This window comes from Lissotriton vulgaris, chromosome 3_1, assembly GCF_964263255.1.
Source record: "Lissotriton vulgaris chromosome 3_1, aLisVul1.2, whole genome shotgun sequence".
In the NCBI taxonomy this organism is placed as follows: Eukaryota; Metazoa; Chordata; class Amphibia; order Caudata; family Salamandridae; genus Lissotriton; species Lissotriton vulgaris.
Genome location: NC_141689.1, coordinates 1,012,383,109 through 1,012,398,992, shown reverse-complemented (window position 1 = coordinate 1,012,398,992; position 15,884 = coordinate 1,012,383,109). Strand labels below are relative to the sequence as shown.

Genomic DNA, 15,884 nt, shown 5'->3' with positions numbered 1-15,884 from the left:
TCTGCTTTCCTTTGGCTGCCTGATTAGCCTTCCTTATTCAAGACCCCTATTGTAAATACAATTTTTAAGGCCATTACTCATCTCTTTCCTCCTTCTCGTTTCATAATGCCCCAGTAGGGCTTGAATCTTGTTTTAACTTTTCTTATGTGTGCTCCCTTTGAGCCTCTTCACAACTGTCCTCTCAGGCTACTCACTCTGAAGACTGCCTTCCTTGTTGCCATCACCTCTGTCCTCAGAGTGAGTGAGCTTCAAGCTCAGTCTTCTAAGCCCCCTTTCTTCTCTGTGCATCCAGATAAAGCGGTGCTTAGGGCGAGACCCTCGTTCCTTCCTAAAGTGGTTACACCATTTCACATAGGACAAGCAACCACTTTGCCCACCTTCTTCTCACCTCTGCATCCTTCCAAGGAGAAGGAGAGACTCCACCGTCTGGACCATAAACATGCGCTATCTTTCTACCTTGACCGCACAAAAGATTTCCGGGTGGATGATCATCTCTTCGTTGCCTATGTAGGTGCCAAGAAATGCCGGGCTGTTCAAGAGCGTACCCTCTCTCGATGGGTGGTCCTTTGTATTAAAATCTGTTATGCTTTAGCGAAAAAGGAACCTTCAGTGGGGCTCAGTGCTCATTCCACTAGAGCTACTGCAGCAACCACTGCATTGGCACGTGGAGTCCCACTTCTTGATATCTGTCAGGCAACCATGTGGGCATCCTTGCACACGTTCACCAGACATTACTGCCTGGACCGCCAAGTCCAGAGGGGCGGCTAGTGTACCCGTTTAGTCCTCCAGGACTTTCTGGTGTGAACTTGGTTCGTAGACCCTCCTCTGGGGCTGGTATTGCTGTGGTATCTATTCTAAAGTTAAGGAATCTATAACTAACTGTCTCTTTCAGATGAACAAGTTACTTACCTTCGGTATCAATGTATCTGTAAGAGACATATGGTAGTTATAGATTCCTTACCACCCCACCCAGCCTCCCTGCTCTCCAAACTGACTTCTAGGGATAGGGACTCCCTTGCAGGGCCCTAGTTGTTGTGCACCAGTGGTCAGTGTCTTTAATGGCTCTGCACTACTGGTGTGGAAAGTTGTGTCAGAACTGACGTTAGCGCGCAGGGGCGGATTCTAAGTAGACACCGCAATGTCATCCTAGTGACCATGACGCCGACGACAGGCGCGTAGTCGACCAACACTACCTATTGACGTGCAGGGGTACTGCTGAAAAAAAATTCTATGTATCTAGTCTGACGCCTGGGGGAAATTTTAAAGGTAAGGAATGTCTAACTAACATATGTCTCTTAGAGATACATTGTTACCAAAGGTAAGCCGCTTGTTCATTAAAACAGATGCTTCTATGGTTTGCTGCTAGTTCTTGACTACTGGCATATTAGCTACTTGAAAAGAGAGATAAATAATTCTTAAATACGACCCCTACATTGGTCGTCTTTGTTTCTTTTACTCCTGCTTTTCCATAATTAATAATAGTCTACTTTATGTATGAAAGCAAAGTTATTTTGTAAATATGCATTATAAAAATACATAAAAAAGGAAGTTTTGTCGGCGTGCATTGTGTATTCATTTTCACCTGAACTGATGACATATAATAACTAAGCTGCACTTTGTGGAGTTCCCTGGTATTTTGTCTAAAGTGAGAGGTTTCACGTAATACACTTAGACATTTCTTAAGACTATAAATGATTTTCCTGACCACTGATTTCTTCTTAAGAGCAGACTCCGAGTACCAAAAGAGCCAAAAAGTGTAAGGATATTTCTTGAATATTTTTTGTCCCCAAAATAATGTAAGTTTACATCAAATTTCAATCTGGTTCAGTCCATGGTCAGAATTATAATCTCCCATATTTCTAGTAATATTGTTATTTTCTTGTGCTTCCCTATCAACAGTGAAATTCCAGAATTGCCTGAACGTGAGGAAGGTGAGGGAGAGGAGAGCGAACTTCAAAGTGCTGGTTTCAGTAACTGGAATCAACCCAGACGGTAAGTAAAACATGTTTTGTGTAAAAGAAATAGAGTTGCTTTTGCATATGTCTCAAATTCCACCCCTGTTACAGTAAATTTATTCCACTGAATACTGAATGCATTTCCTATCTGAAATATGATATTTAGCTTTAACCTCACCTATTCTGTGATTCTCAAAAAGACCCATGCTGTGCTTTTCAGAATCACCAGGCGCGGCTTCTCCATTAGGGCGGAGGGACGTCGCCCCACTATTTTCTTGCAGTGTAAGAAGCAGAAACATAAAATGGTATTTTAAATACCATTTTATGTTTCTGCTTCTAGCACTACGAGAAAGCAGAAGGGTATGCCTGGTTGGGGGCAGGTGGATGGGCGGGTCGGGAAGTAGTGGGCGGTTCCAGTAAAAGTAGCTTGCTCAATGCTGTGGGCCCTGACTGTTTGGACGGCCCTCTGGGGCAGACCTTACCAGTCATGCGCACCCTCTGCCTTTTCTCTATGTAGACTGCATGCCGCCTACATAGAGAAAATGGCCTCCTCATAGGCGCTCCGCCGGGCGCTGTCCCCACCAATGTTGTGATTGGCTTAGAGGAAGGTGGCTGCCTGTGGCTGCTTCCTGTTGGGAAAAAGATGAACCTGGCCAGGATCTGATGTACTGCGAGATCCGGTAAGGTAAGTTTTAATTTGTATTAATTATACCCTCCCCCCCCCACCTTGCCCCCATGAAACTGCAGCGCGACCCCTACCCGCAACATGTCGGCTGTGACTGGCTGCATTTGATAGTGAGGTACTATACCTCCCGTTGCTTAATGTGTTTCTGTGTGGACGTTAATTAGCACAAGGCCACTTGTTGTTTGTGTTAGCACTTACAGCAGACAACAGGTGCCCCATCAATTGTATGTGATTGCATTTGAAACTTAGCAAAACTTCATTCATTGTCTGGTCATTCAGAGCATCGCACGTACATTCATTTGTTTGTGTTTGAGCTGAAAGCAGATAAAAGCCCTCCGTTCATTTACTCTATGTGTGCGTGTGCAACGGAGGTTCCGCTCCCCCATTCAATCATTATCAGTGCTTGCTTGTCTAACTGGAGCACCACTCTTGCATTTATTCATCGTCAGCATGGAAAGTCACAGATGTTTTCCTTCTAGGAGACAGGTTCACTCATGTTCATGTGGATTTTATTTCTCTGTTCTGTCCTCTGTCGTAACTTAGAATCCAAGCAGCATTGCTTAAGGAAATTAATTAACCCACCGCACATCTATATGTGTAGTTTGCAACAATGAGTAACCTGGCATAGCTATGTATGTTGTTTTGGGCAATGTAGTTATTCATAGGCTTGTCAAGGTAGTATCTGTAATTATTACCTGAATCTTTAAGACTAGCCTAAAAGTTATTTTTCTCTCTCACCTTGCTTGCACATTAGTCAACTCTGGCCTATTTGTGCACCTCACTAATGCAGTGAGCAGCCCAGGCCTTTCTGACCAGTTCCCCTTATCCTCACATGTCACTTAATCTGCATGCACATGGAGGTAGGAGAACACATATTTACAAAAGTTTTATGAGGGGGATTCCAAGCCCTTGTGCCTGGTGACAGCATATTGGGGAGGCAAACTAGGAATTTTCTCTAATCTCGTAAAAACAAATGTACCGTAGGTCATTTTATTAAAGAAATTATTTTGAAAATGGACCATTATGTGCCATTTTTATTTTTGTTCCTCGGGGATAGACTCCCAGCACCTCCCTGAGGAGTGATATGCTCAGTGGATGCACTCTCTCAAGCAAATTCATGGTTTCATCTTACGCCTCACCTCCTTGAAACTTCACCAGCCGCCAATGAGAATCACCATGCTAAAGCTGCATACAAGTGGGCAGAGGGGCAGATGTTTTTTGTTTTTGTTTGTTTGCAACAATCACGATTCTCCTAACATTTGAATATTGCCACTGTGTATATACTATACTGGAAAAATTATGTAGATACTTACAAAAATTCCAAATGTCCATTCATGGCCCTCCAACTCACCCTTGTCTCCTTCCTTTGTTCTCCCTAAATTTCGGAACCATATTTCTTACAATAGTCAAAATAAAATGTGTGTTGTGCACATTTTTCAGAAGGGCAGCCAGGTAGAGTGATGTCATGTAAAGACACTAAGCATAGGAGTGTGATATATAGTAAACTTAATCCTGAACACCCCATTCACTTTTCCACTAAGTCCATGTCATGTTAGCCTGGGTCATTGAAATGCAGGTTCCCCTAGAATTATGCCTTGACCGTTCGCCCTAAACATCCACCTTTCATCTTGCACATTTTGTTTTAAATAGCAGGGTGCTTCCAGAATAACGTAATCCTGCGTAAGAGGGTGCAGTTTAGCCAATACGTCACTTGTTACTTAGAAACCCCTTACAATAACTGTATCAGCACAGTTTAAATAGCCCCCTTGAAAATGAAAGGACCTTTGCAAGGATTTAAGACATTCCACCTACAGACCAATGTCCAGTCACACATATTCAAAATATGAAGGGAAGGTATTTGAACCACCTATTTTCGAAGTAGTAATTGACGCATAACCTATAAAAGAGGATATTGCAGAGCAGGGAAGAGGACAAAAATGGCATATTATGTCATACCCAACAACATAAAGAAAGTAATTTTATTAAGCAGAATTTCCAAGCTGGCCACCTAAAACCTCAGAGAATTTACAACAGTAATTCAGAGAATGCAAAAAATAGCTGTGAATGTTACATTATATTAAAAGACAAGTAATAACTAAACCCTTACCATTTGAAATGTATCAAGTGGGGGCTTAATCCCCAGTCTACGCCCACACAGAATTTGCTGATTTTGTTTTCAAGGCAGTTTGTGACTAGTTTGTTCCTCCTCTATATGCTGCACTCACCACAACTATTCTAATATTTTTTCTAAAACGGGAGGGGTCTGAGGAGATGTTAATGTTCTTAGGAAGCGCTTAGGGGCGTTTTTCATGCATAGGCATCAAACCTAGGATCTCAAGCTGATTATCTTGTTAGCAGGTCAGAGCTGCTTCAACAAATCTTGTGGGTTGTGATCTCATTTCTTCCGGTTAAAGGGCACCCTTAAAAATTGAGACAAAAATGATCACAGGGCCATCAAATTAGGACAGTTCAAGGTGGTTTGTTGTTGGATTAGAACATTTTTGACAATTATTATCATTGAAACAAAAGCAAATTAAACGGGGATTAGTGTACTTCACTCAAGCAGAGGCGTCTTATTTTGACAAAAGGAGTATCTTGCAACCTCTGCTCGCCCCAATATGCAGTTAGTACAACGGGTCCAAATGGGTTCCACTATTCATGTAGTATTTGTGACTGATACACACACCTCCATGTGTGTCCCATTCTTCATAAGGACATAGGACTCAAGTTATAGGAATTGTGAACTCCCAACAGAGGTGGGTAAGAGAAGCTGTGGGCCCATCGACTATTAGTTTCTTACCAGCAGCAAAGGGTTTCACTTTGATTTTTTAAAAATTGGTTTCATTACCTCAACAACAATTTACAAATTACATTCAGTCACTTTGCATCTTGCCAATGCTACTGGTCTTCACTCTCTAGCATATGCAGTATCCGTCAGCAAACAGTCAACTCAGTTAGGAAATGCACATTATTAATGAACACAGAGGCTGTGGGACAACATAGATTAGTAACAATCCTATAATATTTTTTTTAATGGATGTATTCTCTCAAATTAACCCAATAGTTAATATATACATGCATAGGTACACCACGGTCAATATGGTCTTTCATTTAAATAAGTTAAAAAGCCTAGAAATATTGTTTCTGCTGGCATTATTCATCATAGTACTAATACTTCAACTCCTGACAATATTGTTTCTGGAAATAATCGTAATACTGCTACTACTTCTAATAGTAGCGCTCTCCAGAGTGCTATTAGTACTAACGGTGCTTGCTGTGCCTTAGCTAGTACTTCATATCGCAATTAGTGTTATTGTTAGTATTGTTAAAAAATCTAGTAATACTGTTAAAAATCAAGTGATTATTACTAGCGGTGGAAGCAGTTTTAGGATACTTTCTGCTAACAGCACCACCAGTTGTGCTACTATTAAAACAAATAACGATGGAGATGCCAGTGTTGCTAATAATTTTATCTGGGCCACTACTACTGCTATAAAGATTACTTCTGCTACTGGTAGTACTGTCACTTGCTCTCCCTTTACTTTCAGTAGTATTAAGGTTGCTTTATTGTAGACAGCAGGGCGGTGTGGCATCTGTGCTACTTACATGTGCATTGCAGAGCTAGGATTCTGATTAACACAGCTTTGAAATTACCCATTGTAGGATGGCCTGCATTGTACATTATTATCTTGTTGAATCAGGGGACAACAGGTATCAGTTCCCAGAGCTACATTCTTCACTGTAAAAGGAATCCTGCTCAAACATTACTTAATTTTGCAATAATTCAGTGAATACATTATGAAGCAGTGCATTTTGTATGTGTTAAATGTTTTGGAACGGGAAGGAAATTTAAGTTGGTCAAATTATACATGGCAACATTGTTGGAAAGTGTCAGGTTTAACATATATGATGATAACAGTGATAACTGAGTGACTTAATCTAATAGGTATTTTGTGATATTCTGTTCTTTTAGGATTGAGCTTTGGCGAGAACCCGGCAAGTCTCTAGGAATAAGCATAGTTGGAGGCAGAGGGATGGGAAGCCGGTTGAGTAATGGTGAAGTCATGAGAGGAATTTTTATTAAGCATATCCTGGAAGACAGCCCTGCTGGTAAAAACGGAACGTTAAAGACTGGAGATCGTATAGTTGAGGTACATAGATCCTGAATCACACGTTCTTATATTGCAAATACACATGTCTATATCTTATTTTTAACTTTGAACCTAATCATTTAAGTTAACTTTGACCTTTTACAGTAACATCAAAACCTCAATCTCATTTACCGCTCCATGGATGTGAACATGGTTGTTCGACAACGTCAAGTGTTAAAGCTATAATTATGTTTTCTTGTTGCATTGATCATTTCAAAGACTACAGAAGTTATACAGTCTTACATCCAAGGAAAGCACCTTTTTTACCTTCAAAGCAAATATACAATAATATTTTTATGGGATTTATGTTGTTCAAAGTACAATTGATCATTCATCAGAAAATTAGCAACATTTTTATCAGGGAAATTATTAATGAAAACATTGTATGTTTTTGTTTATTGGTGATAACAAACACCCCATTCACTTCTGGAATGTTGCTTCATAATCAAATAACGGGGAGAGAAGAGGGGTAGGGAAATCAAGTATAAATTAACATCTACATGGTATGTCTAATCTTTGTAAGTTATACTTTAGTAAAAGTTTGCAGGCTGTGGTCTGTAGAGATGGTGGGCTGTTCGCCGACCTTTGAGACTGTGGTCAAGCCAATCAACTTCATAGACCTATTGACGGATGCTTACTTTATAATCCTGAGAGCCTGGCCACTATACTGTGAAGTTTTTGAGAAAGCTAATTATACAAGAAAACAAAACAGATTGACAAGAGACGGGCGTTGTTGATTCTGTACTCTTGATGTGTGGAAAACAGAAATCAGTATTTTTATATTAAGTCACATTCATCAGCGTTATAATCTATCACATCTTCCAGATCGTGCTGTGCCAGATGTGACCCTAACATCCCTTGAATATGCCATGGTCTGGATATCAGAGGCATAAACATTCAAAAGTTGGATGACAAAATATTGCAGTATATAAGGCTGCACATCAAGTTTTTTAAAATAGAAACAGGCCTTCTACCCCATCTCATTGTAATGCACCTTTTAACCAATAAAAGTGCAATTGTAGTATATTTCCTAACGGGTGTGGGAATCTCTGTGACATATCCTAGCAAAGCTATAAGGGGGCAGGTTCCAAATTGATGTCTATCATTTTACTGAATTCAGTCCAATAAAATGCTGATATTTGGGGAACACCCCAGACTATGTATAAAGTCAGCTGCCCCCAACCTCCCCCACACGACATGCATGTCAAATAGAGGCTTCTCTAAAGCCATACCAATGAATCTTAATAAGTATACAATACAACCTCTGGATGATCTTGAATTGTATTAATCAATACCTGCTATTAAGGGAGATACTCTTTGGTAGCCGAGCAGCAGACAAAGCATACAACCAGGAAATAATATGCTTAGAGTTGTACAAAGAAAGTAGTATTGAAAAGGAGTCAAGCTTGGCAACAGAGACGCTTGTTCTGAAGCAATAGATAAATAAAAAATCTAGGCTCCCACCACGGGTGACAGTTTTGATACACTGCTCTTCTGGCAATTTGGAGATCACTCAGACCTTTACTTCTCAAGTGAACCGAGGGTATCAACGGGCAAAAGTAGAAGTAGTACCATCTACGATTGAGGTCACATGAACTGTAATAGTGGAAAACCACAAAAATCTTAAGGCAGATTGAGACAACTGTATCTATCTACAGATAGTAATAAGAAAAGTTCCAATGGCAGGACACAGAGGAATGAAATTATAATTGTACTTGGAGACAGAACAATAAAGATTGTCTTGATAAAGATGGTATAATCAAGAAGGAACCATCGAAACGCGTCGACGCAACATAGAGTACAATCCTGTGAATAATTCTATTGTTTTAGAACACTAATTCTTTAAGTATAAGAAACAGAGTCTTAGAGCAAAATTTGGATGTACAAACAGTAATCGATAACTTTATGTCGTACAGCTTTGCTGGTCATAATGACATTTTGTTAATTGTTGTTAATTCTGTGGGCATTGTTATTTTGTGTATTGATTGTTGCAATATGCTTTTTATAATCTTTGATTTAAACATTTTATGAGTGAACATTGTGCAATTATTGTGTATTATAATTATGAAATTTTAATAAATTAAATGTTTTTTAAGTAATTGAACTTTCCGTGCTTAATATCTATAATTTGTGGGTCTTGGGAATACCTATTTTCATTTTGGTAGTTATAGATTCCTTACCTTTGAATTACCCCCAGGCACCAGATTGGATCCGCAAAGCTTTTTCAGCAGCAGTCCCTCTGCGCTTTGGAAGGTGGCAATGGTTGGCTCTGCATCTGTCGTCAGCGTTGTGGTTGCCGGGATGAGGTTGCGGCACCTACTTCGCGCGCTGATGTCAGTTCTTTCATTTTCCGCACCAGCCAGCACAGATCTGGGAAGAGCGGTACCTCAGTCATTTTTTTACTGCGTTTTTCTCGACTTTTGTCAAATTCGTGTTATGAGTCTTCATCTCCAAGCATTTACATGAGGGATTTCCGGGTTTAAGGCCTGCGGTTCCTGTATCCGCTGATGTTGGTGATGGATCCGCACCGCATGGCCCTCTTTTGCTTGGAGCGTGACCACGACCCCAAGTCGTGCTCCAACTGTCAGTTGTTGACGCAGAGGGCTTTGCCGGAGCGGTCCCGAAAGCTAATTGAACGACGACAGTCTGCTCCGCACCGTTCGAGGTCCCAGTCAAGAGGGAGGTTGAGGGACCGGTCGTGGAGCCATCGCCATTCCGACAAGTCATCGAAGTCTCCGCCCTCGGGGTCGGGTAAGTCAAAGCATAAGAAGAAGTCGAAGAAGCATTGTCGCTCTTCGACTACTCGTCGGGTGCCCGAACCGACGTGGCCCTTGGGTCTGCGCGCGGAGCCTAATGGGTAGACTCTGAGCTTCCCTCCCTTTCTGGGGCCCGTAGAGACCCCCACACAGCTTCGTACGTTCTATGAGGCGATGCATGACATCTTTGGGCGTACCGACCCCGCTGGCATGCCTTCGGGCACCGCAGAGTCGATTGAGGGCCTAGGTCTTTGCTGGCAGCGGCTCCGGCCCCGCCGCAGGCCCCTCTTGAATGCAAGCTTGGATCCAGATCGGCGCCGGTTAACCTCATTATATCCTCTGCCAGTACCGCTTCTTTCGGCACCATTACCGCATTCGGCGCCGGTCGGCTCCCCGGCCGGCGTCTACTCCAGCCTCCATCCCTACGTGGACGGTGTCAGTCCGACGCTGATGGTTACTTTTGTCCCTGTGTTCCACCCTGGCCATTTTCCGCCTGTTTGGCAGCCAGAGGAGGACTGGGAGAGGTTAGGTGACCCTTTAATTGACCAGCTAGAGACTGAGGAGGACTGGAGAGAGGAACTGGGGGATGCCAGTGGTCGTGACACTTCACCCGAGCTTGGCATGTTGTTTCCTCCTACCGTGGTTAAGGAGGAGGGAGCGTCATACGCTGTGGTGTTGCCTTGAGCTTCCTACGGTGGCAGTCAGGACTAATCTCCTGACTGAGGTGATTCAACCGGCAGCGAGCTCTTCGGAGCCCCTGCTGCCATTTAATGAGGCTCTCACTTACGTCCTTTTGGACACATGGTCCAGGCCCAACACGGGCGCTCCCAAGGACAGGATGATCGCCCGACGCCACCGCCTGGCTCCGGGCGACCCCTTTTTCCTCTCCCTACACCCCGCCCCGGAGAGCTTGGTGGACCAAGTCTCCACCTCCAAAAGTGCCTTCCCTACCGCTCCACCGCAAAGGGAATCCAAGAAGCAGGACCACCTTGGCAAGAATATGTTCTCCTCCGCCAGCTTAGGACTGCGGTCTGTAAAACCTGCATGTCTCCTGGGCCATTATTCGCATTCTGTGTGGGATACTGTGGCAGACTTGCTGCCTCAGTGTCCGGAGGAGGTCCGGGCAGTGCTCTCCCAGGATGTCGCCACCGGGAGAGATGCAGCGAAGTTTACGATCTGTTGTGGGCTGGACACTGCTGACTCTCTGGGCGGGACCATTTCCATGTCAGTAGCGCTTCGCCGTTATGCCTGGATGAGGTCCACTGGCTTTTCAAGGGATGTCCAGAACACTCTGATGGACATGCCCTTGGCCATCGCCTTTTTGGCGACAAAGCAGACAACACCCTAGAGCGCGTCAAGTACTCAAAGGGCTACTGATAAGTCCTTGGGCCTCTTGGCTCGTCCGTTGCAGTTTACTTTTTGCCTCTTTCTGGCTACGGAAGGGATGCCCCGCCACGTCCCAGCCAGGGTCACAGGACGCAGCAAGTTACCCAGTCTTCGCGCGGCCAAGGACGTGGAAACAACGGGCGAGGTTCTGGGGGCCAGCAGGCGGGCCAGTCCACCAACCGCCCCCTCTGCAGCAGCCTCCAAACCCTTCTAACCTTTCAGGCCCATGAAGCGCCAGTGGGCGGCAGGATTCGCCATCACCTCCCCCACTGGCACACCAGCACTTCGGACAGGTGGCTTTTGCAAATAGTCCAAAGGAGTTACTCCCTCCTCTTCGAGACTACCCCTCCAGCCATGCCACCACAATCCCACCGCATGTCGGAGGATCATCTGGCCCTTCTCCAGCAGGAAGTTACAGCTCTCTTGGCCAAGAGAGCCATCAAGCTCGTTCCTGTCCCAGAAGTAGGTCATGGTTGTTACTTCCAATACTTTCTGGTTCCCAAGAAGGACAAGGGCCTGCGTCCTATCTTGGACCTCAGGGATGTCAATCGCTTCCTCCGGAAGAAGTTCAAAATGTTGACACTGAGTCATTTTTTGTCCGTTGTCGACCCGCAGGACTGGATGGTAGCGTTGGACTGGCAGGATGCTTACTTTCACATCTCCATCCTGCCGGCCCACCGGCATTAACTGCTGTTCATGGTACGCCATGAGCGCTTTCAGTTTACTGTACTTCCCTTTAGCCCTACCAGCCCCCTTCGGGTGTTCACGAAAGTGATGGCGGTTGTCGCAGCTCATCTGCGCAGGTCAGGGGTTTCTGTCTTCCTCCGTCTCGATGACTGGCTGTTGAAGGTGGGTTCGCCCCAGGCAGTCATCTCCCACCTCCAGACTACGGCCGACCTCCTGCATATGCTTGGGTTCTCCATCAATGTGCCAAAGTTGCATCTTATTACCTCTCAAAAGCTCCTCTTCATTGGAGCGGTTCTGGACATGACGCAGTTTCGGGCCTATCCTCCCGAGCAGCCGGGATATTTGGGCTATGATTCTGATCTTTCAGTCTCTGTCCCGGGTTTCGGTCAGAATGACCTTGAGGCTGCTGGGCCTCATGGCCTCCTGCATCCTGCTGATCGATCATGCCAGATGGCATATGCGGGCTCTGCAGTGGGACCTGAAGTTCCAGTGGGCGTAGCATCAGGGGAATCTGTCCGATTGCGATCAGATCTCGGAGGGCACTGCTCAAAAACTGCAGGGGTGGCTTACGAACCAGGATAGGGTCAACGGCAGATCCCTCTCCCTTCCCCAACCAGACAACACTGTGGTGATGGATGCCTCCCTTCTGGGATGGGGCGGCCACATGGGAGAGGCGGAGATCAGAGGCCTCTGGATTCCAGCGGAGTCTGAGCTCCTCATCAACCTTCTGGAGCTCTGAAGGCATTCCTTCTCTCTGTCCGGGGAAGAGTAGTGCAGGTGTTCACGGACAACACCACTGCCATGTGGTATTGCTATAAACCTGGTATGGTCTTGGGCCCTATGTCAGGAGGCCCTCTGCCTCTAGACATGGATGGAACATCAAGGAATTTCCTTTGTAGTTCAACATCTGGCCGGTTCTCTGGAGGGGAACCAGTTAGGTGACATAAAGTGAGGAGATCTCTCACCAAGAATTCGAGACACTCTCAGTCCCTCCAAGTCCATGGGGCACAATTTTGCTACCCAAAATATACTACATGACAATGTTTAATCGTATGTATGTATTAACGCATGCTTATTAGTTGCAGCATCATTGAATGTTTATTCACCTTACTTTGGTTAATTAGGAGTGGCTTACACAGGGTTGGCCCCTGTGTAGTCCTGAAGAAGAGCTCTGGGGAATGCTCGAAACATGTTGACAAATACTAGGTACACCTAACCCATTATAGCTAGGTCTTCCGGTATTCTACACCGTTTTTATATATACCAACTAGGAGCCAGAATAAAATTATTTCGCCCACTAGCTAGGTATTTTTAACTCACCATTGTCCACTCCACCACACTTCTTTTCCACCACACATAGTCTTCACAAAAGTGCTCCTACGTAATTCCGCAAGTCGTAGCATGGCTGATATGATGAAGCATGTCACTGTGGGGAAATCCTGGTGAGTGAGGGGACTCTAGAAAGAAATTTTTCTTTCCTGCTAATTTTCGAACTCAGATTGAGTAAAAAAATATCTCCTTTGGCTAGGTTCTTTTCCCTGTTTTTCAGGTCTATGGTTCTCTGAACGCCAGGGCCGGCAAACTCAGCCGCAGGTGCATGATGGATCACAAATGGTGTCTTCACTCGGAGGTGGTGCAAGGTCTCTTTTAACAGTGGGGAGAGCCTTGGTTAGATCTATTCGCCACCGAAGAGAACGAGCAATGTCGGCAATTCTGCCCATTGTAATTTCCAAGGCGGCACTCGGTCGGTGACACTTTTTGTTGTGAGTGAAGTTGCGGTCTGTTGTACGCCTTTCCGCCTATACCACTTCTGCCCAGAAAATCAGGCGCAACCGAGCCCAAGTCATTCTTATGGCTCTGGATTGGGCACAAAGAGTCTGGTATGCCGAGCTGCTCAACATGGCCATCGATCCTCCAATCAGACTGCCTCTTTGGGAGGGTCTTCTGTCGCAGCAACAGGGGACGGTCCTCCACCGGAACCTGTCCAGTGTCCACCTCCTTGCGTGGGGATTGAGTGGCGGCAGTTGACATCTTTCGACCTGCCTCCCGGAGTCTGTGATGTAATCTTGGCAGCCAGGCATCCCTCCACTAAGATGGTATACGCCTGTAGGTGGAACAAATATGTGGCATGGTGCACAGCAAAGACTGTGGATCTCCTTTTTGCCCCTCTTTCTGAAGTACTATCATTTCTTTTCTCTTTGGCCCGGCAGGGCTCTGCTCTGGGCACTATCAAGGGCTATCTTTCAGCCATCTCTGCCTTCCTTCGGTTGCCTGATCAGTCTTCTCTTTTCAAGTCCCTGGTAGTTAACCGTTTCCTCAAAGGCGTAACGCATCTGTTTTCCCCCAATCCCCTTCGTTATGCCTAAGTGGGACTTGAACCTTGTGCTAACCTATCTCATGTGTGCTCCCTTTGAGCCACTGCAGAACTGTCCTTTCAGTCTTCAGACTCTTTAAACTGCTTTCCTGGTAGCCATCACCTCTGGTAGAAGAGTGAGTGAGCTCCAGGCTCTTTCTTCAAAACCTCCTTTCCTATCTGTTTATTCGGAAAAGGTGGTTCTCCGGACCCGTCCATCCTTCCTTCCTAAGGTGGTCACTGCCTTTCACATCGGGCAGACCATTACTTTGACCACCTTCTTTCCACCTCTGCATCCTTCAAAGGAAGAAGAGAGGCTCCACCGTCTGGGCGAAAACATGCGCTTTCCTTCTATCTGGATCACACAAAACCGTTCCGGGTGGATGATCAAATTTTTGTTGGCTACGTGGGTGCAAAGAGTCGGGCTGTACACAAACGCACCATTTCTAGATGGGTCGTGTTGTGTATTAAGTCTTGCTACTCTCTGGCTAATAAGGAGCCTCTGTTGGTTCTAAGCACTCACTCCACCAGGGTGACGGCAGCCACTACTGCCTTGGGAAGGGGAGTGCCTCTGAATGAAATAGGCATCGCTGTACACGTTCACCAAACACTACTGCCTGGACGGCCAAGTCTGGAGAGATGGCTACTTTGGTCGTTCTGTTCTCCAGGACTTCTGGTGTGATCTTGGTTCGCAGACCCACCACCGGGGTTGGTATTGCTGGGGTATCTAATCTAAGGTATTGAATCTATAACTAACATGTTTCTTTCAGATGCACAAGTTACTTACCTTCGGTAACAATATATCTGTAAGAAACATTAGTTAGTTATAGATCCCTTTCCGCCCCACCCATTCTCCCCGTTCTGCGAACTGATTTCTAGGGTTAAGGATATCCTTTCAGGGCCCTAGTTTTCTGCACCAATGGTCAGTGTCTTGCATGGCTCTGCGTTTCTGGCGCGAAAAGTCGTGTACAGAACTGAAATCAGAGGGCAAGGGCGGCGTCAAAGTAGCTGCTGCGATGTCATCCCGGCGACCATGACGTGGAAGACGGATGCGGAGCCGACCAATTCATCTTCCGATGCGCAGAGGTACTGCTGATGAAAAAACTTTCCAGATGCAGTCTGATGCCTGGGGGTAATTCTAAGCTAAGGAATCTATAGCTATCTAATGTTTCTTACAGATATAGCGTTACTGAAGGTAAGTAACTTGTGCATTAACTTTATTAAATTCTAGCAGTGATCTGCTGTACATTACTTTAAAGTTGTAGATTGTCATAACTGGTCCCATAAGTGCAAACAAAAACAACAGTTCTAGGCATATGAGCTGTAGATTGTATACTTATGCATAGATCGCCATCTGGTGTTGGGCTCGGATGTTTGCACTTTGTTTTTGTCTTAGAAGAAGTCTTTATAGTCACAAGGTAGGTGACTCCTCCTTAGGGCAATAGTGTGCATGGGTATCGACCAGATTGTTTTTTTTCCGCCATCGGGTTCGGATGTGATTTGCTGCGCTCTGGGTCGGTGTCAGTATGGAACCCCCCCCCCCCCCCCCCCTCCACCCCCATTCGACATGCAATCCCTTTCCACATGCAATCCCTTTCCACTCGACGGTATTGTCTCGATCGCGTTTCCCTTTTGACGTGCATCTTGAAAAATAAACTCCTTGATCTTCGACGCGGGCTGTTGGGCCTATCTACTCTGACCAAGCCTGCAGTCAAAGGAAAGGGCTGCTTTCAAAAAATGCCCCAGGTGTGGCGCTAAGTTCCCTTGTTTGTAATCTCTGCCTCTCACTGGAGCACGAAGACAGAAACTGCAAGGCCTGTGCATCAATCAGGTTGAAGAAAACCATCCATGACCGTCGGGTTCGACGTCACAAAATGTCTTTGCGGAAGCAGCTCGATTTCGGACATCTGT

The 15,884-nt window shown here is 45.2% G+C and overlaps 1 protein-coding gene across 9 annotated transcripts in view; it reads left to right on the top strand.

Annotated features, from left to right (window-relative positions):
• Window positions 1-15,884, top strand: part of MPDZ (multiple PDZ domain crumbs cell polarity complex component) — an 856,387-nt gene that overhangs the window by 444,595 nt on the left and 395,908 nt on the right. For all 9 annotated transcript variants that reach the window (XM_086961394.1, XM_086961393.1, XM_086961386.1 and 6 more), the window contains 2 exons: window positions 1,900-1,992; window positions 6,614-6,791. In XM_086961394.1, the coding sequence (XP_086817520.1) occupies window positions 1,900-1,992; window positions 6,614-6,791 (271 nt within the window). The remainder of the gene's footprint in view (window positions 1-1,899; window positions 1,993-6,613; window positions 6,792-15,884) is intronic.